This window comes from Morchella sextelata (assembly GCF_020137385.1).
Source record: "Morchella sextelata strain SCLS chromosome Unknown scls_14, whole genome shotgun sequence".
NCBI classification, from domain to species: Eukaryota; Fungi; Ascomycota; class Pezizomycetes; order Pezizales; family Morchellaceae; genus Morchella; species Morchella sextelata.
Genome location: NW_025408629.1, coordinates 808,149 through 831,387, shown reverse-complemented (window position 1 = coordinate 831,387; position 23,239 = coordinate 808,149). Strand labels below are relative to the sequence as shown.

General features: G+C 49.2%; 4 protein-coding genes across 4 annotated transcripts; 3 read left to right on the top strand and 1 right to left on the bottom strand.

Annotated features, from left to right (window-relative positions):
• Positions 1–407: 407 nt before the first annotated feature.
• H6S33_003076 (uncharacterized protein) lies at positions 408–1,490 on the top strand (the record flags this gene model as incomplete). The annotated part of the gene is made up of 3 exons (XM_044834426.1): positions 408–432; positions 536–914; positions 1,001–1,490. The coding sequence occupies 3 exons, from the start codon at positions 408–410 to the stop codon at positions 1,488–1,490; spliced, it is 894 nt and encodes a 297-aa protein (XP_044692283.1).
• Positions 1,491–4,347: 2,857 nt separating this feature from the next.
• Positions 4,348–6,491, bottom strand: H6S33_003075 (uncharacterized protein; the record flags this gene model as incomplete). Its single annotated transcript, XM_044834425.1, has 3 exons — positions 4,348–4,593; positions 4,658–6,374; positions 6,430–6,491. The coding sequence occupies 3 exons, from the start codon at positions 6,489–6,491 to the stop codon at positions 4,348–4,350; spliced, it is 2,025 nt and encodes a 674-aa protein (XP_044692282.1).
• A 324-nt stretch (positions 6,492–6,815) lies between these two features.
• H6S33_003074 (uncharacterized protein) lies at positions 6,816–8,740 on the top strand (the record flags this gene model as incomplete). Its single annotated transcript, XM_044834424.1, has 5 exons — positions 6,816–6,869; positions 6,930–6,997; positions 7,075–7,496; positions 7,554–8,617; positions 8,675–8,740. The coding sequence occupies 5 exons, from the start codon at positions 6,816–6,818 to the stop codon at positions 8,738–8,740; spliced, it is 1,674 nt and encodes a 557-aa protein (XP_044692281.1).
• Positions 8,741–13,995: 5,255 nt separating this feature from the next.
• H6S33_003073 (uncharacterized protein) lies at positions 13,996–17,815 on the top strand (the record flags this gene model as incomplete). Its single annotated transcript, XM_044834422.1, has 4 exons — positions 13,996–14,511; positions 14,604–15,166; positions 15,226–15,907; positions 16,172–17,815. 4 exons carry the CDS (start codon positions 13,996–13,998, stop codon positions 17,813–17,815), a joined length of 3,405 nt encoding a protein of 1,134 aa, XP_044692280.1.
• Between the last annotated feature and the right edge of the window lie 5,424 nt (positions 17,816–23,239).

Sequence of the window (23,239 nt, the reverse complement as noted above, 5' to 3'; positions counted from 1 at the left end):
CTGTCTGCTGTCTGCCTGCCTGCCTGCCCGCGGAGAGAGAGACCGAGAGAAAGGATTGATCAAAGCCGAGTGATGGCACGCAAGTATCAAGTATCCACAAGTATACAGAAGAGCCCGCAGCTGCCAATGTGATGTGGCGGAGGCAGCGAGCAGTGCAATTCAATTCAATCCAATCCAATCCAATTCAATCCTTCTCCACGGTCGGCGGCTCTGTCGGTTGCGCACGCACGCGCCCACGCGCCCACACGCCCAGGGAGGTAGCAACCCGAGAGACAGCTGTCCCACTCTGCTTCCACACCTCGATCTCTCACACACTTCCCCTCCATCACGAACATCAGCAGTCTCAGAAACAGCAATTCAATTAACCCCCCCCCCCACAGCTCACCTAAATACACACACAGCTGACCATGGATCCATTCTCAAGCGAAGGAGGTCCTACCCCCCCATCCCCATCCCCATCCCCATCCCCATCCCCTCCCCTCCCCTCCCCTCCCCACCTACCCGCTCCCACAAACAGCCAACTAACCCCCACCAGAGCTCCTCGCCATGCACACCGCCTTCTTCAGCGGCCAGTACCACGCCGTGCTCGAAACCGACACCAGCACTTTCTCCCCCTCCAACTCTCTCCCCGCACGCATCTACGCCCTCCGCTCCCGCATCGCGCTCGGTGACGCCGCCTCCGTCATCGCCGAGCTCGAGTCCGAGACCGGCACGCCCGACCTCGCCGCCGTCAAGGCCTTTGCCGAGTACACCACCGGCGCCAAGGAATCTGCCGTCGCGGCCATCGAGGGCCTCGTCGAGTCCGCAGCCGACAACGCCACGGTCCAGGTCCTTGGTGCCATTGTCCTCCAGAACGAGGGACGGGGCGAAGAGGCGCTGGGGCTGCTGGGTAACCATGTCAACAGTCTAGAAGCGTGAGTTCCACCACCCACCACCACCACCACCACACCACCACCACCACTTGGGGCGGGGCAATTGCTGACGCATGTGATGTGACCAGTGTCGCCCTCACCGTCCAGATCCGGCTCTCGCAGAACCGCACCGACCTCGCCCTGAAAGAGGTGCAGACCGCCAAGCGCTGGGCGCAGGACAGCCTCCTCGTCAACCTCGCAGAGTCCTACCTGGGCCTGCGCATCGGCGGCGAAAAGTACCAGTCGGCCTACTACGTGTTCGAGGAGCTCGCGCAGGCGCCGTCGTCGTCGACGTGCCGCACGCTCGTGGGGCAGGCCGTGGCGGAGCTGCACCTGGGCCGCCTGGAGGAGGCTGAGGTCGCGCTGCAGCAGGCGCTCGACAAGAAGGGCGACGATGCGGACGCGCTGGCAAATATGCTGGTGCTGGCGACCATCGCGGGGAAGGAGGCGGAGGAGTGGAGGAGCAGGCTGGAGGCGACGGAGGGCGCGGAGGCGCATCCGTTTTTGAGAGAGTTGAGGGAGAAGGAGGAGCTGTTTGAGAGGGCGGCGGGGAAGTATTCGGCGAAGGTGGGGGCGTAGAGGTGCGGAAGGGGCTGGAGAGGTGTTTGTTTAGGTGTATAGAGGAGTTTCAATTAGCCATTCCTGGACGCCTGTTAGGTCGTATTGAAATATGTGAAGATGGTAATTACGGGAATGGATGTGCTGATTGCTTGCTCATACATTACACCGACGGCTGCGCATGGATATATATGTGCGTAGCGTGATCAATGTAGACACGACCTCTTGGTGTAGTAGCTTCTAGAGCTTTCCAGCTGGTAGTGATCGCCCCCCGTTGCCTGTATCTCCTAACTTCCTATCGTATATCCGCCGAGTCCGAATATACCGAACCAATCATGAAATATCACTCGGTCAGTGTCTTGGCAGTGTGTATAAAGAGGGACGCACCACACTTGCACCAACTCTGATTGCGTCCCATTAAAGCAGAACCATAAAATGATCTAGCCCTCAAGGCCCGCCCGATCATATGCTCTTTTGCACTTGTTAAGCATCCTGCTGGTATCAGCATACCAAAGCTGAGATATTCGAGCACGCCCCGGGGCGGTGTTCTCTTGGCGGGTGCGCGCGCGGGTGATATGTGTAGCTCTCGAGGCTTTGAAGAAAGCTCTAGATGTGGCTATTGAGATAGAGCTATTATTTGTAGCGGTAGTAGTGGTAGCGGCCTTGTAATTCCCAGCGTGTTGAGCTTGACACTGCCTCTATTCCCGAACCTTCTATAGTCGGATCTAGGCCTTCGTATATAATGGCTATAGGCTACCAAAAGTTCTCGTGATATGATCCTGCACGAGGATGGGCCATGAACCGACTATAACTCCACAAAAGAATATATAGATGAGATAGTCATGTGAAGACAGAGCTACTCCGACTTTGTGAGCTGGTATCTTGGGGTGGTTATAGCTGCATGGTTACTAGCTATGTGGAACTTTTTGTCAACCCATAATACAGCGTCATCTGCCAAACCCGCGATAGATAGCTTATCGTCTGGCGCTCCTGGGGGGGCTGAGTTCGACACTCGAACGTTTTCCCGTTGTTGCGCCCGCTTTTGGAAGGCGTGTAGAGCCCCTCTTTGGTGTGTGTCTCGAGGAAGTAAGCTCAATGATGATTGCTGTGATGCGATGGAAGATTTGGTTTTGTTGTGATGATTCGTTAGGGGGTGCGTAAAAGAAAAAAAAAAAAACGGTCGATCACGGAGAGCCCCCCCCTTTCGATGTTTCCGCTACTGGGTGATTGCAGATCGATTAGATATGTTGTCCACCGCGCATTCCTGATCCCGGTGTGTCATGTCCTTTCACTCTATTTATTCTCCATCATGTCGAGGTCTCTCTTGGCTACAGGTTTGCCGTGAGAGCGCGAGCCTCCATATTAATTACTCAGTCCTCATCACCTCCGGTAACGCGGTATAGTACGACGCCTACCAGACCGTAAACCTCGATCATAGCTCATCACTCATATGTCTTGGCGCGCCAAGGTACCAAGACAAGCCCAAGTCCCACCACCACCACTAACACCAAATGGGTGTAGATCCGCAACACAGTGGTGTATGAAGGTCGTTTCCCCCCCCCCACCCCCTTTCGCCCCAGACATTGCCCCACAACGTCTTGATGCACCGCATTGTATTGTGGCTAAACACGTCGATCCATGACAGTGTTGATCCGTGATACAAAGTGGTGTATGAAGGTCGTTTCTTTCACGTGGGGTCTTTTTCTTTCTCGGGCTTTAGCTACCGCGAGGGCTCGGGGGAGAGGGAATTTGGGTTTTGGGTTTTGGGTTTTTGGCTGGCTCTATGGCACTGAGGGCTTGCGGGCTGTGGGCTTGAGGGCGGGAGAGAATCTTCGGAAGAAACAAAACCTTTAATTCTTACTCATACTAAGCCTAAAGAAAAAAGAACCGTAGGTTTCAACCCCGTATACAAAAGCTCTACAGCGGAAGGAAATCTCCAGCTCTTGTATACAGAGGAGGGGGGAAATGCAACAAAATGAGCCCATGGACTCGCCGTGGACAAATGCCAACCCCCTCCCCATATCCACAATAACTGCATGGTTGCTTTCTGCCTTGAGGGTGACATCGAGCGCAGACAATTGCGACCGGAATCGATGCAATGCTGATCAATGGCTTGCGTATCGCAGTCTTTGCGACATTTATGAAGGATTCTCCTGTATTGGTAAAATCTACAACCCTCACCCCCGAAACTGACTAGAAACCGGGCAGTAAGTAGGCTAGGCGGCAAGGAGCAGTACATATCCGTGCACCAAGCTCAAGAGATACGCAGCTAGAAGAGCCGCACCCCACAAAAGCGATAGCACACCTCGACCGTGGTGCCAAGAATAGAGACGCCCAAAGCCACAAGTCACCTACTTGCCCCCCACTACGAATAAAGACGGCATGCAGAGCCAGCAGGACAAGCAAGAAAACGACAAAGTACCTCGACGACGATAACAGCCAGTACTTTTTCCCCAGTATTGCAATCGAGTGCGTCACCAGAGATCACTAACCGCCAAGGGCTTGGTCATCGAGTGATTTCCCATGATTCCACCTTAATAAGGACGGGCAGGGCTGGTGCAGTGGACGAAGATGGCTGGCTTCAGACTAACTCAAAGGTCCACTCAAGCTGGATTGAGCCCACTAGGTTACAGGCATGGGCGGAAAACACAGCAGTCAATCAGGAAGGATACAGGACAAAATCTTTACATTCGTATCCCATAATAATCATCAGGGTCCTTTTTTCGGGGACCCACTATCTAGCTATGCACATGGTATTCTAGAAAGAAACCGCTCTAGCCCAGTCCGCTCTGTTCATTACATGGCTCCCACAACACCAAAAAAAAATTCCACAATAAAATAAAAATACATATTTTTACCCACCCAAACAGCATTACCACTACGGCTTCTCCAACGCCGCCTGCGCCTGCTTCCACCGATGCGCCTCTTGCAGCAGCTTGAGCATCCCTGCATTGGCTTGCTCGTCGGCCGGGAAGATGTAGTCCATGTACTCCTCGTAGCTGTCGTCGTCGAGCTTTCTCCTCTTCTTGACCTTGCGCGGCATCTGTTCCTCCACCTTCTTGATGTCTTCCGGTGTGCCGTGTGTGTTTTCGAATGATTTCCAGGCGTTGAGAAGGACAACCCGCTGTTGGTTTGTGGAGTTAGTACAAGTACCAGGGTTAAGTTTGACATGGGATGGAGGGAAATACCTCTTCTTTGAGATCCTTTGCTTTGAGACTCTTGTAAGCCCTCTCAAACACACCCCGGGCACGGGCCTTTGCCTCATCACTGACCACATCATTGCCCTCGGCGTCTTCCTCGCCGCCCTCATCTGCATTGATCTCAAAGTGTGCATATGAGATCCAGACCTTAACGTGATCTGTCTTCTGCAGCAGCCTCTCAAACAGATCCCGCGTCCGGGCAAACTCCCCGCTCTCCTCCTCAAAGTCAATATAGCTCTTCCACAGCAGTTCTGGCATATCCAGGCTCTCCTCCTCAACCGCCAGTTCAAAGATGGCGCGTACTCGGTCGTCGTCCTCGAGCGCCATCTCCAGCTCTGCATAGCGGATCCATGTCTGTGCGTTCGTTGGTGAGAACTTGATGTGGTTTTCGTACAGGGTGCGGCAGCGCGAAAACTCATGCAGACGGGTTTCGAGGGCGATATAGCCCTTGAAGAGTTTGTCTTTTGGACATTTCCCGAGCGCGTTGCCGAGCATCTTGCGTGCGGCGGTGAGGTTGCCATGTCGGACCTCAAAGTGTGCTTTGAGGAGCCAGATCTTTGCAAAGGTGAACTGCTTGTGGGGTATTAATTTGAGGCATTCGTCGTAAATCTGGCGGGTGCGGTCAATGTCTTGGCCCTCCATTTCTTCCCACAGCGCGTAGAAGATCCAAAGGTAGATGTACCGCCGCCAGTGGCGCTTCTCTTTTGTGGGGGGGATGTTGGCGATGGCGCGCTCGTAGACGTCACGGACGCGATCTTTGTCGCCAAGAGTCTCCTCCAAGCGGGCATAGTCGAACCAGACATCGTAATTCTTGGGGTTCTCTTTAATCTGCTCCTCGTACTGCACTCGGCGTTTTGAGAGAATGACGTTCTCGACGCCCTCACGCTCACCGAACTGTTTCTCAAAGGTTGTGTAGCTCTTGTGCAGCTGCTGAGACTTGCTCCGTGGTAGGCGGTCAAGGGCGTACTTGTATATGACTCTCGCGCGCTCAAACTCCTTCAGCTTTGCCTCGTACTTGGCGAACGCAATAAACAGCCTCTCGTCCATAAACTCATCTCCAAGAGTCTCCACAGCCAGATTGTACACCTCCCGCACATTATCCTCATTGCCGTACTCTTCTTCGAACCGCGCCCACTTGATCCAGTTCTTCGCATCCGGATGCACCACCGTAAACCTCTGAAACACCGCCCTTGCCCTTGCCCACTCCCCATACCGCTTCTCAAGCTTAATATATGCGCTCCAGGCTGCCTCCTCCGGCTCCCAGCTCATCCAACGTTCGAACACCTGCCTAGTACCGGGGATGTTGCCAAGCGTCTCCTCCATGTACACATACTTATACCACAGCTTATCGACCCTAGGCAGAATACTGACTGCTCGATCTAGCAAGTTGCGGGCGTGATTGATATTACGGGTCTTCATCTCAGCCTCGATGTACCGCAGCCATAGCACAACGGACTTGCTGTCGACGTCGAGGGCACGCTCAAAGATAGAACGCGCACGGGCATATTCCTTCTGGTCGAGTTCCCACTGTGCATATCGCATCCAGTTGTTCATGTTAATACGGTTTCGGCGGACATAGTCCTCGAATTCCTTGCGCTTGCGGCCCTGGAACTCGTGCAGTTCTTCCAAATCATCGAAGCGTTGGGAGGGGGCTTGCAGGCCCTGTTCTTGCCGCTCGAAGGCTTCGCGAAGGATTTGCTCAGCACTATAGAGGTACCATTAGCTCTGTGGACATTCGAGGGAGCTGTGGGCTCACTTACCTGATTTGCTGGGCGCTGGCTCCCTTGTTTTTGACACGGGGTGGGCCGCGTGAGGACTCCATGGTGAATTATAGCGAGAGTGTACGTGTAAACTGATTATTATTAGGCGTAGCCGTATTTAAGGTATTAGGGCGACTGGGAGCTATATCCACGATGTTGGGCAGGAGTTCTGAAGTGAAGTTGTAGTAGGGAAGACGTGTAGAACTGTGCCTCTGCAATCTGTTCAATGTATCAGAGCGGCCGGGTTACCGAGGACCGCCGTTACCCGCCTCGTCGGTCATTCACCCCCCCCCCCCCCCCCCCAACACACACACACGACAATATCGGATTTGGGATATCAAAATTCGACCCCTCCATTGAGGCGCTTCAATTGACATAGGAAAACCATGTTTGCTTGTCGCTCGCGGTCTGGCCTGGCACGGCTTCAGGCCCTCCACAGGGTATAATTTTACAAGCAAAACCTCGTCTAGAATAACTCAATTGACGTTCTTTGCGCCTAGATTCCGGTACTATCCCGAACGAAATTTTCTACCATAGCTCCTCTGCGACAGGCTGCTCCCGTCGAAGAGTACCCTCCACCTACCACCTTTTCGCCCATAATCTCGCACCCAGCATACACTGACGCTTTACTTTAAACCTATGTAGTGCCGACTCCCCCGAAGCCCCCGCAGGCACCCGCCTCCCGCTCTCCCTCCAAGCTATCTACTATGAACCATTCCGCCGGCAACCCACAATGGGGCTCCCCGTCTGCGACCTCCAGCTACGTTCCTACTCCGTGCGAAATCTAGAGTTTATGTGCGACTTTGCCCTCCGCGCTGCCTACTACTGCCATCTCCCCGCCTCGGGCCCTGTGCCATTGCCGAGAAAGACGGAAAGGTGGACTGTCCCCAGAGGACATTTCGTACACAAGAAGAGTCAGGAGAACTACGAGAGAGTTACGTATAAGAGGTTGATTCAGATCAAGGATGGCCACCCCGAGACAGTGGAGTTGTGGCTGGCGTTCCTCAGGAAGCACCAGTACTATGGTGTGGGTATGAAGGCAAATATGTACGGCTTTGATGAGCTCGGTATGTTTCCTCCCGGGAAGAGAGCTTATGGTGTTGGGGATTGACCATATGGTGTAGGTGTGGGTAAACGTATGGGTGTATCCCTTGAGACCATCAAGGACGTCGCCCGCCCCAGGTGGTCGCACTTCGGCTCCCGTAAGAGTTTCGAGACCGCTGAGAAGGCAAGGCAGTTACTTGAGAGCCCAGAGTATAAATCCCTATCACATGAGGATGCTTTGAAAGAGTTTACCGAGGAAGAGCATATTCAGAAGGCAGCAAAGAGCATTTTAGAAGATCCAAGATACCATAAGCACGTAGAGGAAGCAAAGAAGGAAGCGCCACAGGAAGAGAAGGTAGCAGAACAAGTTGTGATGGACAAGATCATGATTGAGGAGGAGCAAGTTCAGGCTCAGGCAGTTAAGGAATCCTTAGAGAAGGCAGAGGAGTTTACGGAGGTATCACCAAAGGTTGATGAGGTAGCACAGGCAGAGGGGATATCAAAGATCGAAGTCGAAGAAGTTCCACAGGTTTTGGAAACTCTAAGGGAGGAGGAGGTGCCGTTCAAGGTGGAAGAGACTCTCAAGGTGGAGGCAGCCGTAGATGCTGCAAAGCCCATCCCTACAGAGACTCCCGAACCCGCCCCAGAAGCCAAGGCAGCACCTCCAGTCGAGGAAGCCCCCGTAGCCGCCTCTCTCCCAGAGGTAGAACCACTTGAATCTATCCTCAAGGCCACCGCAGAGGAACCAGTAGAGGCACAAGCTGCACCAACCACACCCACTGCAACCCCCGAGGTACAGGCTATGGAACCCACACCCATCGAGCCTACGCCCAAGGTAGAAGAAGAGGTACTTACACCCATCCTCGAGACCAAGGCCGAAGCGCCCGTAGAAGCAGTGCCCTCCACCCCTGAACCAACACCAGAGCCCGCAAAAGCCGAGTCTCCGGTCGTGGCACCGGTTGATGTCCCCGTATCCACAATTTCCGAGACTGAGACGCCAGTGGAGGCTACTCAAGCTCCTGCCTCAGCGGACTCGCCAGTCGTTGAGAAGATCATCACAGATGCAAAGGAAGCAAAGGAGGAAGTAAAGGAAGTGAAAGAGGAGAGTGTTTCTCCTCAAGTAACTGAGATCAAGGCTGAGGAGGTAACTGAGGTTAAGGCTGAGGAGGTAAAAGAAGCCAAGGCAGATAGGGTAGAGGAGGTAAAGGAGGTCAAGGAGACCAAAGAGGAAGTAAAGGTAGAGGGCGAGAAGCCAAAAGAAGGTTAGAGAGATAGGTAGGTGTGTAAAATATAAGAAAGAAGATTTATTTCTAGTGTAGATATATTCAATGCGTTTCGTGCATGGTTGTAGGATGGGGCCTTGAAGGCAAGTGACGATACATTCATTTCCAGAGCCGAAAATATGGATACCATATCAAGATGCCTCATTGTATGTATAGCTTTCCCATTCTTTATCTGTGTAGCTTTGCTATAATCCAGTGGATTAATTTGAATGGCCCCAAAAAGCTGTTAAAAGGAAGAGAGAAAACCCAGTTGATTAGCAACCTTTGAGGTCTGGTTAGTATGGTTATAGAATCCGAACACGGTATTCTCTATGCTCAATATCGTGTCTAGTACCGATCTGCTCCATGGAACGGAGGAGAAAAAAATCGCAAATTGACAACGTTGGTTGATCAATTTACCTACACCCTAAAATCTAGCCCCATACCCCCACCTTTGACTCACATTGAAAGCCATTCCTGGTGAAGTAGGCTTGGATTATCTTTCATCACCGTCCAGTCTATCTTCCTTCATTCTACCCTCACAATCCATCTACTGCGCTAACTCAGTACCACAAATTAAGCCCATTGCAAACCCTCCATTTTATGATTCGCCAATTCAGGCGCTTGGTTGCGAGACAGATTGTCCCCTGTCCAGATTGGGACACGAAAAAAAACCCTCGTATTGAAGGAGATATCCACTTCGCTCCCCAAAACAGGCTAAATGAATCATCGAGTGATCACCCATGATCCAAGGTACTCCTCACAAGAACCGAAAAGAGTTAAAGAGTACCCGACAAAAAGCGCAACAAAGGGGAAGGTTAAATATAAGGCTTGGAAAGCGTTTGAAATCAGCCTTTATATTCAAGAATAAGCTCCAGAGACGGCACGAGCCTCCGCACTCCACCAAGAAAGCACAGGGACTATATGTAGCCGTGTTTTAGCTCCACTTTGATCACCTCTTAATTCTCTCATCCGTATTAATTTGGGTGACTGGTTCTGTCGCACCCCTGTTTTCATATCGTTGCTGATGGTACTTTTGGGTTCCAGGGACATCTCGGGCCCCGCCGTTATGGTTTTACTGAACATAGTGGAGAAGTGAGGAACCAACTATTTGAAGCCACATGTATGTGGTAATACACAAGCGTTTGTGCCGGGATGGCTACGCTCAGATATGTGATGATTCATAACGTTCATCTAAATATACCGGACTAGGAACCAAGATTTCGTAGGCTAAGAGCATTCGAGTGATTCTGTATGATTCGGAATATTAACTCCAGGCGCCACCCTGAGAAAATCCGGTAAAGCCAATTTGGTGTTAGGGGGGTAGAGATCTGGTAAATTAGACCTGCATGTCGGGCTCTTTGCCTTCTTTGGCTATTATCATCGATCGTATCATGATCTCGTCTCTTGTCAGCCCCTTAACATTATATACTGCTTCTCCCGGGTTCACGCCGATCATCTGCTTGTCTGATATTAAATACTGCACGTCTTTATGCAGCAAAACTCAGCTGACCGCCAATATATCTTTTGAGGGCGCCACACGCAAGGAATCCCCACAATGGTGATGAGACAGATTGCCAAGAGAATTAGGTTTAGTATGTGTAAGTATGTATCAGAGGCGTAGAGCTGAGTACCAGAGGCTATAATACACATAGGTATATTAATTGTCCCTGCGTGCCTCGATATGAGAGCGTAGAACATTCGGGATGCCTCTGCTTCAGTAGGTTCCACCGCATACCTCTCGGCATCGCATCCACGACGTGTCGTTAATATCGCTTCCATGCTTGTCAAGGATGTTGGTGTTGTTAGGGTAGGCACGGAGAAGCTTATCATGCAAGTATAAAGGAGATTTAGCGGTAGGGCAGACTTGGCTTAAGATTCACCCTTTTAAGCTATGTCGAAAATTGTGATATCTGATGTGGCCCCTAAATCCGTTTCATGATTCCTCACTCGACTCTCCATCTCATAACTATCCACTCCAAATTTTGTAACTTTTTTTCCCATTGGCAGGCAGGAACCTCCGTGAATTTTTGTATAGATTGCGTGTATGCGAGCTCAAGGCACTGCACCGTAAATTGCCTATTCTGGAGTTGATTAGGGTGTTTTTGTACCCGCAGAAACCACAGCACAGATCCTACGTAGTTAAAGTATAGCTGCAGTTTGTACAGCAGGGATAGACTAAAATGCTCTAATAAGTTCAACTACATGTAGTTTTGTAGGTTCCCATGCCCAGGGATCAGCTACAGTACACTGTGCATATGGCGATAGTATTGTGGTACGACGGGTTCTCTATGCGTATATAGAAAGTAGGACTACGTCCTAAAATGTGCGTAGTGCGTATGGGTTTAATTATTATTCAATGCCGGAGATAGTTTTCCGGCTTCGTAAGTGTAACTAATCTCGCGCAAATAAACCATTAACAGATTCTACACAGGCCATGAAAGGGGGAGCGTATGGATCAGACGTGACGTGGTTCGCCTGCTTTCGTCTCTATTCATCAGCAAAACGAATCAGAAAAGTAACAGGAACGTCACTCGGACAGGTGCCAGGGCCGTAAAGTACATGTGCATAGTCTAAATACCTACTCCACCAGTTTCGCACTGGAACAGGCCATTCTCAACGCAGGGTGTTCCAAAGTAAGGTTGCATGGTAGTTACAGGGGGAACATCGGAAACTGGTGGATTGTGTAGCCTCAAGTTTCTTCCCCATGAGCGACTTGTTGATTGGAACGAACAAGCCTAGACTAGGCCGTTGTTTTTCGATCAATACCGACAATTTGTAATCTGCAAGTTATGCATACGTATGTATATGGACTTCCTTCTCTTCGGGAACCTACGAATAGTAACCGAAAATGCATTGCTTTTTCAGATAAATTGTAGGTCAACCCTGGCAGCTGATATGTTGCCTTACGGGGTTTAGCGAGTAACGAAAGATCGCCATATCCCTGAACGGCCAGGAGTTGATTGAAGGCAACGTGTGGGTATGGGGCCCTGGGGAGTTTTTGCGTCCCTCGAACTGAAACGTTTTCCGACGTGCATCTCGGGCCTCGGGACAGGTCAGGGTATAGGTAGGTACTCTACAAATTGTGTGGAGTGAGGGAACGTTACGCAACCTGTCACGAATTACAGTGGTGTTGTGCTGGTGGGCTCTAGACCAGGTTTCTGCGTGCCGTGGGGGCAGCGGGCAAGAGAGGAGGACCCTCGGACGAAACAGCACCTTCCTGGGATCCTTTTTTTCCCTTTCGTGCTGCTTTCGTGCTTCCCTAGCGCGTCGGGCTAGCGCGTTCGTCTCCTTAAGCCTTAACCGCAAACAATCCCATTATCCTGGGCCCATTACGTCTGCAGTCGTGCCCAAATGAAGGTTCCTTGATATCGTGCATTTGTCAACTGTGGCATCAATTGAGCACAAAATCCTCTATTATCCTCAGAAAAGCGTCTGAGCTGTGCAATTTCTGATCTTTTTCATCTCTCTCAGCTCAGAACTGCTCCCCCCCCCCATCTCAACAACTTCATACACCTTGTATAAGCCCGGCCTAAGACTACAGAATACGACCGACTATTGATTCAGGAGGTGAGGTGAGGTGGACCCAGAGCACAATCGAGTCAAGCAGCTGCAGAAGAGGCGCATCTCCGCTCGGTAGGGTGGAAGGAGATTCGGGTCATCACGCACCAAAAAGTTTAGGGGAACGGCAGAAGTGGTGAGGTTGGGGAAACTCCGGCAGTTCAAACCCCTCCAACCTGAGTGCAAAATCCGGTGGACTAGCCGAGAAAGAAGATTCATAACGAAGTTGCACAATTGCTCCCCTCCCCCGTCCCAATTGTGTATGCACAGGAAACGTACATACAGGAAGCAGGAACCGGAAACTCTGTCATGACATCGTTTTCGTCACAATTCACTATCAATCACGGGCAGAGAAACTCGATTCAATCGAAAGCTTTATCCCACTCTTGCAAGATCTGCGAGAAAGAAACTTGAGGCGAGACCTTTTACTTCACAGTCCCCAGTGCTACTGCATCATTTCGGTCATTTGTCAAACCTCAGGGTCCTCCACAGCTGCCTAATTAGTGACACCTGCATCTTTTCAACCGGGAAATTAAGCCACGAAAATAAAGCCTCAAGTAGAAGAAAAAAAGAAAGAACAAAGCAGAAAAAGTCGCAAAAATCACGGAGCTCCCGCAGAGGTACCCAGGTGTTGCTCTTCCTCCGATCCGATAATCGCTCACCGGCTCCGAGCTTTTCAGATAAAACGTAATACCGGTCCGTTATACCTCCCCCCCGGAACAACCCCAAGTCCCGGAACCCCCGGCCCGATATACTGGAACGCTCGCAAAACCGGTATATCAAATAAGTGAACCTTTATTGTACCTACAGAAAAATTACTTTCTAGAACGTGCAGGCTTTTACATACATACGCCACGACTTCTAGCGAACGGCGTTTGACCATAGCGCATAGACGAGGGATCGAGGACGGAAGGGGGGATCGTTTGTGACTGTTCCCAAAAAGTCATGAGCAACGTTTGGTAGTACGTCAAATTTTGGTGTTATTCCTTTTTTGCTCATCCCATCGGAGCCAACAGTTGGCCAGTCGTAAGGCTTATCACTGCAATCTGCAGTAATTCCAAGTCTTGTTTGCCAGTCTAGTGTGTGGGACCAACTCCTTATTCTCGTTATTAATTGTTTTTTCAACGTCCTTTTTCTGTTTCTCTTGCCTTAGTCTGCTTTGATAGCAGCCCAAAAAAAAAAAGTGGGTCAGACCTGTGAGAACGAATAAGCGGAGAGTAAGTGAAAGGGTGACCTTGCGGCCCCCTCAGTTGTGGAAAGATCTGCGACCAAGCTATTAAGCTAGCCATCTCCGAGACAGGGTCGTAGCTGGGAAATTCCGAAGACAGTAAAGCTCTTCCTTGAAACGTGGAGAAGACTAAGGTCGTTCTTGGGAACTGGGTCTGGGCTCAGGGAAATATTAGAGCTGACTTTGCATAAGTATATACAGCTCCCGCAGATATCACGCACAACCCCTCCGAAGGATTTCTTACTACAGCAACACCAACGACACTATCTCCCTAGAACCCCCTAAAAAAAAACGGCAACACGCGACTTGTGACTGGAAGTGGCAGTCACCATAAGAATCACTTATCCCGTATTCTGATCGTCGATACTTCTACGTAGCGAGAGATATTACCAGTGTTATCCTGCAAGGCTGTCGACGGATGGTTGCGCCCTGGAAACAGAAAGGAACGGGATATCGATAACAGGGAACGGAATGGACTTTGGTGGCGTTAATATATCAGGGGAGACTGCTTATGGACAGAGCACGACATCAGGAAATCCAGCACGCGATGATTATCAGTTTATGGAACAGCGACAGAAAGACTCTACCCAGCAACAAAGAGAGGAGGACAAGTACATGTTTGATACTGTTGTGGTTGGGGATATAAAACCTAGAGGGGGTCAAGGGCGGACGTCGACTTTAAGTTCAACCGGAAAAATGGAAGCTAGGCACGGGGGTATTGACGGGATCGGTGGTGATGGTCTCCAGGGACATGCAGCAGATATGACGGCTATTTCCGATGATATGCTACCGGTTAATATGGTCGGTCAGGGTTATACATTGGACAGTGGACATATGAATGTGGATGATGAGATGGGCGAAGGTGCTGGTCGAGAGGGGAGTGAGGATGCTCTTTCAGGAGGACCAGAGGGGACACATGGTATACTGAAAATAAATATGGATGAAAGTCAAGGGCAAACTACTGCATGGAGTGAGACTAAGACAAAGGTTTGTCCATCATATACAACTCCAGCATCATTGTTTAATCTTTTTTCCTGCTACTTGGACCCTTTAAAACGGTAAACTGATAGGAATTTCAGGCTGGAAAAGAGAGGAAAAGACTTCCGCTTGCGTGTATTGCTTGTCGCCGTAAGAAGATACGCTGCTCTGGCGAAAAACCTACATGCCGACATTGCCTTCGTTCACGCACACCATGTGTCTACAAACAATCAACACGGAAAGCTGCTCCCCGTACCGATTACATGGCAATGCTTGATCGTCGGCTGAAAAGAATGGAAGAGAGACTGATAAAGAACGTGCCAAAAGAAGAGGTTAGTAGTGTACTTTCTGTGACCGGGAGATCCGTTGTTAGGCCTAGCCTATCTACCAACAGCGCCAGGTCAGGACCAATGGGGAAGAAAAGAACAGCTGGTACTGCATTTGGGAACGAATTAGAGACGTGGGCCCGTTCTGAAAACCCGATCAAACACCGTGCCGGAGGTCTGGGAGATCCATCGACCTTAAAGCAAGCCGACCCAGATGATGGCTCTCAAGCACTGCCGTCAAAAGAGATCCAAGAACATCTGGTGGAGACATTTTTCGAATTTATATATGGGCAGCCTTATTACTTATTACACAAACCATCATTCATGAGACGATTACGGTAATCCTATATCTTGTCCATCTCTCTCCCGAGTCTTATCAGTGCTAAACATTATCTAGGAATGGAACTGCGCCGCCGGTATTAGTTTTAGCAATATGCGCTATTTCGGCAAGATTCTCCAAGCACCCCGCTGTACGTCATGATCCGCCGTTTTTGGCTGGTGAGAGTTTTGCTACAGAGGCGCGGCGATTGGTACTAAAAAACTTCGATAACCCAAATATTACTAATGTTACTGTTTGTACACTGCTCTGTCTTCATGAATTTGGCACATGCCAAGGAGGTAGGAGTTGGGCATTTGGAGGAATGGCAACACGAATGGCACACGCTTTACAATTACATAGGGAAATTAATAATGATCCCATTGGAAAGGCTTCAGGAACGTCGAGATCAGATTGTCTCTCCGAGGAAGGGGCACCGGGGAACAATATGTCTTTTGTCGACAGAGAAATACGACGACGCTGTATGTGGGCTTGTTTCGTGATGGACAGATTTACTTCATCCGGCACGGAAAGGCCTTGCTTGATATCAGAATCAGAAATCGAAATCCAACTTCCGTCTCACGACAGAAATCTCGAGCTTGATATACCAACAGTTACGGAACGATTGGATGGCACTGTTAACGTTCGTGATGTGAAGGGTCTCGTGCTCGGGGAAAGTAATATAGTGGATAATATGGGTGTTGGAGCATATATTGTCAGGGTAGTATCGTTGTATGGCAGAGTTGCAAAATATTTCAACCAGGTAAGCATCATGTTTCCTCGATTTTTGCCTATCTTTGCCACGATATCATCAACGTTCGCGTTGGAATTGATCCCCATAGGTGAAGTCATGCGATTTGATACTATGTCACTTGAAAATACAACATATCACGCGCATAGGACGAATTTTCGTTTTTACAGAAATATTATGGATCTTCCCCCTCCCCCACCGTGATATTCTGGGGTGCTTATGGAAATATGCACTCTTAGTAAAAATAAATAAACATTCATTGACATTAGCTGTTAGGGTGGAATAGAACATGATGCACGTCATATTTGGGATTCCAATTCCGAATTTCTTGGCCTTGCCGCCGAGGCAGACCGCTTTGCAAATACTTTGCCCGAGCGACTACATTACACAACTGAAAACATAAAAGCCCATATAACTGAGCGAATCTTCAGTCAGTTCATATTTGTGCATCTTTCCTATCATCAGATCAGGCTTTTTCTTCATAAATCCGCTATACCACCAACGCCTGATGAGATTCCGGGCATGCCAAGAGAATTCGTAAAATCGGCGAGCGATATAACAGTTGACGCGGCTACGCAAATCGCCAAGATTTTGGAGGATGTTGAGGAGCGTGGCGCTGTGGTTGCTGCGCCTTTCATGGGCTACTGCGCATTCAGTTCTGCCTTGATTCACCTAGGGCGCATGTTTACTACAGAAAATAATGCACAGATTGAGGCAAAAAGATATATGGAAGTCTGCCTTAGATTCCTATTGAATATCAGACAATATTGGGGACTGTTTTGCTATATAACAGACAACCTAAAGCGAACATATCGCAAGTTCTCAGAGGCTGCTGCCAAAGGCTCTTCGTTATCAGGATTATCAAATCATCGGGAAACTGGACAGGTATTACAATATGGAGATTGGTTTCAGAAATACCCGCAAGGGGTATCAGCCAGCGATTACGCAAGGAATACAAAGAAAGAGAGGACCGGCAAAGAAGTCGATGGTTCTTCTGAAGATGCAATTTTTAGTCAAAGATCCAATCTTCAAACTGCAGAAGAATATTTTGCAAAACTAGGATCAAGAAGCCAAAGGAGCACGCCATCAGTGCCACCCCTTTCCAAGCGTCAAACACAATCTCATACTCGCGCCTCGCCGGCACATGGATCGGCATCGATGCATAGCGCCTCCCCTCAGTCAGTACATCATAGTCAATCACCCGCAGTATATCAGTCTCCGACAATGCAGCAGTCTCCGGTTATGGGCGTATCTCCTCCGGTTATGGTACCTACACCACCGATGGTTTCTGGACATGGAAACATTGATTTGAAGTTGGACCCGCAGCTGCTAAATCCCCCCATGCTTCGTCGCCCATCAGATGCCTCTCCGGTTAATTTTGAGCAATCTGCCCAGCATCACCCCCCAATGTCATCGCTGGTCCCAAATATTTCATCGCCAGTCTCGTTTTCTAATTTCCCTTTAATATCTCGGACATCCGCAGCCACCGTCAGTCCAATCTCAACAGGGATGCACGCTTCCCAGCAGCAAGATTATTTTTATGATTTATATCCAGGGGGATCTGATCCGTCGACAATGGCAGCGGCTACGGGCCCGCTTGGTACCGGTATATGGACGGGATTTGACCCGCACATCAACCTTACGGATGCGAATGTGTTCCATCATGATCAAGCCAGTAGCGCATGGTTCCTACCCTTTAATTCGTGCCCTCCGGGCTACGAAGCTCGAGGCGCGGAGATGCTGAATATGAACATGTTGAGCGGTGACGGAGGAGGAGGAGACGGGGCAGGCGGTAGAAATGAGGGTGGGGGAGACGGAGGAAGCGGAGGTGGGGTGCCGCATATGATATCTCCAAGTGGTGGACATGCTGGACCGGGCGCTCCCCCCAGTGCAACCGCATATCACGATAGTGTACGATGATAAAAGAGGAAATTGCCTCAATTCTCAATATGCCTTTTTAATTCCTCCATTGATGCTAGAAAACTGGTGTGTCAGGTGACTTAAAACACTATGGGAAGATGCAGATGGCTGCAGGAGAGCGTGCGTGCAGGAGTTGCACGAACCAACGGAACTGCAGCTCCATGGTATTTGTAGATGGAGCTAATGCAGCCTTTCCAGAGTGTTTCAAGTCACCTGACACACCAATTCGCTACCGGCAGCTCAGGGGTCTTTTTTCCACGACTATTCGTCAGCGGTTAATCTTGGAAAGGAACTTGAAGGGACATTCCAATAAAAACAAAAATATCGGGGGGCCTGGCAGAAGCAAAGAAAAAAAAAGTGGGGCGTGGGTTGTACGAATATTATGTGGGTTTGCAATATGTACTCTACCTCTTGGGTTTCCTGGAATAGAAACCAGTCGGTGGTCCGTACGTTATCCGAGAGGGCGAGTAGGAGGAGGAGGATCTACATCCATAATCGCGATGATAGTAGGATGGAAGCGGAGAGGACTCTAGATCCGAAGAACGAGATCATAATTTCCTGTTTTTTTTTTTCAATTTTCAATTTTGTATGTGTGTTCCTTGATATTGCGGGGTGTATTCTGGTGTTTTCAGGTGGGTTTGTTTGATTGCGAAAGGGTTATGACAACTAGATATGGAAAGCGGTCGGCTGTACTTACAGAAGAGAATGAAGAAGCGGTGAGCGAGGAGGGGTGGAGGGGAGGGGTTATTTCTTCTAAGAATATTACACCACCACGATACGTAACTGTGCAGTACTACAGTGCCTTCATTTCGTGTGTGTGTACCTACCTCTACTCTGTTTATTTTTCGGCGGCGTGTTTCTCCGCGATGCATCGAAGGTGGTGGTGGTGGGAAATGTTCATTTAAACGAGTAAGCGCCGCTGCGCTGCGGGGAATATGTATCTCGTTTCCCGGATATAATCATTTGAGGTTGTGGGACGTCGTCCGTCAATCGTTGCCTTGCTGCTTTTCCCTTTCCCAAAAACCCTTGAAATTACCGGGGTAGAGAGGAAAAGTGTTTCGTTTCTGTAGGTGTCTTTCCAGGTCAGCGTCGGTTTCTGGATGCCTATTGGGGGTCGGATACCAGAGTGACTTGTGCCTTGTATTACCTACCCTACATGAATATGTGCACAAAGTAACCTCCTCCTTCATGCATTAATTATTCTACTCTACAGAATAGTATCCTAGATAGAGTTACCTAGAGTGCTCTATCTCTGCTCTTCTCATTTCTACTCTGCCTACAAACCTGCCTGCCTACCTGCCTAGCTAGCTACCCTGAAGCTGGGGGCCTGGGGTGTAGCGTCTGTACATGCCTAACTAAACCGAGATACCCTACCTGCCTACGCTTCTCTTCTCCTCTCTCCTCTCCACCCCCCCCCCCCCCCCCCCCCAAACCGCCCAAACATCAAACACCATACGGGTATCTCGAGTCCATGTATCACCATCACAAGAACACAAAAAAAGAAATTAGAAAAAAAGTAGAGAGCGTGCAGGGACCCAGCTGCGGGCATCATTCGCTTGCGCATCTAGTTCCGTCGCTTGTGTGTGTCCGTGTTCAGCGTATGTGTTCTCTTATCGCGAACAAGACGAGATCCAGAATCGACATTGTGCTAGCTCCGCGATAAGGAAAAGCAGGCAGTAAAGCAAGCTTAAGCAAGCATCCACGCCTATTTTACCCCTCACCACCACGCCTACTTTTCTACGAACAGCAACGGCAACCAGCAACAGCAGGCAACTCGAGGAGCAACAATAACACGAAATGCAGGCCTTGAAGGGACGGGTTTGCTCGTCTTCCTCCTCACCAGCTGATCTCGTACATTAAGCTCTTCTAACAGGAAACCACATGGCCCACACACACATCCACAGATGCTGCACAAAGCTCCCGATCTGGCACCTCCAACAAGTACTGCCTGCAACTGCACTATCGTTTCGTGTTCGTGAAGTGAAAGATGGAGAATAAGAAAAGGAAAAAAGAAAAGAAAAAAAGACTAGAGAAACGGAAAGAAAAGAAGTAATAATAAAAAAAACAAGTAATATCTAACTAGCAAGGAGGGCTCTAACGAGAGACATTCTCCACATAGACCACCTAAACCTAGCATAAAGTGCGAGTGGAAAAAGTAAAGGGACAAACAAAAAGAAAAGTTACGCGCCCAGATTATCTGAGACGCTTCTTTCTCCCCATGTCACGACGGGGGAGACGGCCAAGCACGTAATAATATGGCGTAGGCTTGCCTGCAAAACACCTAACCTAAACCCATCGGTCGATCTGTTGATATGTAACGCACAGACCGGTTATCCTTCGATAAACATTCCAAGTCCATATGATGATGATCTAAGGGTCCACCACGGTTAGGTATCAAAACAGGCCTTTGCGGGATGTGCCGATCCGTCCGTCGGTCTGCGCGTGGATCATTTTCTGCCTACTTTTCTTTTTCACCGGTCATGATTGATGGGTTTTGATGCCTGATTGTTTTTTCTTCCCCTCCCCAACCTAAATGGGCCGTCTGCAGAGAACCTACTGCAGACAACGTGCTGCAGACGTGGGTAAAGAACAATCAGTTTCAATAAACAATGGGATTTTCCCCCCTCCGTGCCCAGCAAAACACACGTTCATCCATGGTCTGGACTATGCGCACCCACATTGCGCACCGCACGGCCGCCGGTTAACGTTGATGTAGGTATGTTTGAGAATGAGGGAATATTATTCAATTTGAGTGGAATACTTGCCTTATGGATTCTTTTTAGGTAGGTATTCCACAAATAACCACTACAGAAATGTAGATGGGTTTTCAATTCGATAAGTGGGTTTTGCGTACGCAGGAATGCGCATTTATTATCACTAGATATCGGCGCCGGAGTCGGCCGGTTAACTGCGGTGATGCTCCTTGTAAAGGCTACTGCTGCAACCATACCTGGTGCGAATCGATCAACCGAAACACACCGGACATGTCAGTCAATATGTAGCTAAATTCGTAAAACATTCTAGCGCCAGCATATATACGCCTTTCAAATTTCTCTAAAAAATTCGATACTTGTTCTCTGGCCTTTTGTTCCTTTGCTACCAAGCTTGAGAAACGGTAGTGTGAAATTGCCTACTTGGGCTTGGTCTCCATTAATGAATTATTTGAAAGTCAAATGCCAGATTCGGTAACATAATCCCGCGACAACGACAACGACAACGTCCAAGGTGACAAATAAATTATTATATCAGTTGTAATCTATCAAGGTCGCCGGCCCGGGGGAGAAATATGAAGTCGGCTGTTCTCGTATGTACATGTATGTATGTAGCCCACTCAGGTTTGGGTGCTAGCCTCCAGCTTGTATTACCAATATCTTGGAAAAGAGGTCTGTCAATATTTGTTTATGGATTTTTCCCCACGGCGCTAGTCAAAACATACCACCACCTCATAAGGGAGGGTGGATGGATGGAATGAATGTGGTTGTGCAAGATTAAGATGCGGTTCGATTCCAAGGCATTCGATCTCTCATGGTATCAAACATGGTGGTGGTCTGCCGGTAACACTTGGATCTGGATCCTAGATCCTTGGTCCATCTGGTAGATTTATTATCAACCATATTAAATTAACCGACCGATACCCAGCTCGCTAGATAGATAGCTCATATAGTTGTTGCGTTCACACAGCGATACGTGTGTGTTTTGTTGTTGGATTTTGATACGGGCGACCGTTGAAAGCTGGCCAGCTAAGTAGGGTAGGGTAGACATTTGAATTGTTGTTGCTCTTGAACCCTCAGTGAAAAAAAAAAATGAGATCGACAGCGTTTATGTGTTTTTTTTTTGCCTTCTCCCTGGCGATGTGACTAATAATAGGCTAGGTTTCGTTTGCGCATGTTTTCGGAAGTAGAATATTCTACTACCTACGTGTGGTGGTGTGTGTGTGTGTTTGCGTGCCCTTTGGGGGTTTCTTTTTTTCCCTGCCCGTCCAGCCTGGACTTGCACGATGTATGTTGGGAAAACATCGGACGAAGCAAAACCAGAACGTGTACAATTCGTGGCTATGGAGGCTAGTGTGTGCATATTGTCAACGTGGCTAATGCATCTCAACAATACATGTGGTGGCGCAGGAAAGGAGAGGCGGCAGGGCGAGCTGGCCAAGAGTCTAGCACTGTACCTGAAGTTCCTGAACATCCCTGAACAGCTGAAAACAAGACTTTCCGTCAGGGGAAAGCTCGGAGAATTAAATGGAAGGCGACAAGACAGGTAGATACGGATTCGAATGCGGGGAAAGATTGGGCAAGACTACCACATATCGTAATTGATCGTATCTCGATGAGGCGCAGACTTGCAGGAGGGAAGTGCAGCGGTTAGCTGTAACGCGAATATCGATTGGAGTAATAACAGAATTGATTGATATCAAAGTCTTTGTCATTCTGCAGGTCCTAGTGGATGGGTTGAATGAAGCGATGGATGTGTGGGTGGAGCAGTTGATGTGATGTGATGTGAAGAGACGGATGGATGCAAGACGATGACCTGGCCAGGAGAGTTCTGTGATTTGAACGGATGATTATTACGTTGCACGTGTTGTTACAGCAACGACTTTAATTTGCAGTGTACATTGCGATATATCGATAGGCCTGGAGGTGTCGATAAGGTTTTGTGAAGGAAAGTACGATGGGTCAGGAACTCGTCCGTGCTTATTTATTTTTTGAATTCACGGAACGGCCTCGCTTACACTTATCTCAGTAGAGTTTGCAGTTTTCTTTTCTGTCGCCTCTAACTAGTAGGATACTCAGCACAGAATGGCCATGATCGTACTGTAGAGAGGTAGAAAGAAGATGAGGTGGAGGTATACGCGGTGGAGGTGATCAAGGGCCGGGACGATCACTTTTTCTGTTACAGCTAGCTATTTTCAACCTAACCATGTGCTTGCGCAATCCAAGTCTTGATGTTTGAGGATTTTTAGAAGCAGTCAGGAGTAGAGTATGATAGACCTCCGAGTGAGTAGATGTGCATGATAGATAGATACCATGTACCATAGCTACAGGCAATATTACAATATTACCTGGCAATAATACCTGTCTACTAATAACCTACCACCGCTTTCCCCTCTGTCTGCCTACATGAACTTACTGGGACATGCCTAGCTATATATTGCATAATGTCAGTCGGGTGTTTACTGAGGTCCATGGATTTCAGCTGTCATGGACATGGATAATGTGCACTTCGCAGTCCGAGGACACCCCCGACGAGCATGACCGTTTTATCACAACATGAAACGACACTAAATAACAGAGCACGGATCACAAGGTGACGGCGGTTGAGAAACTTGGAATTGGGAATTCTTCGGGCCACCGCCCCAGGTCGTCAACACCGCTTCCTCGGTTCTGCAATGGATCGGTCGGCCTGCAGGAGACCCTTCATGCATTG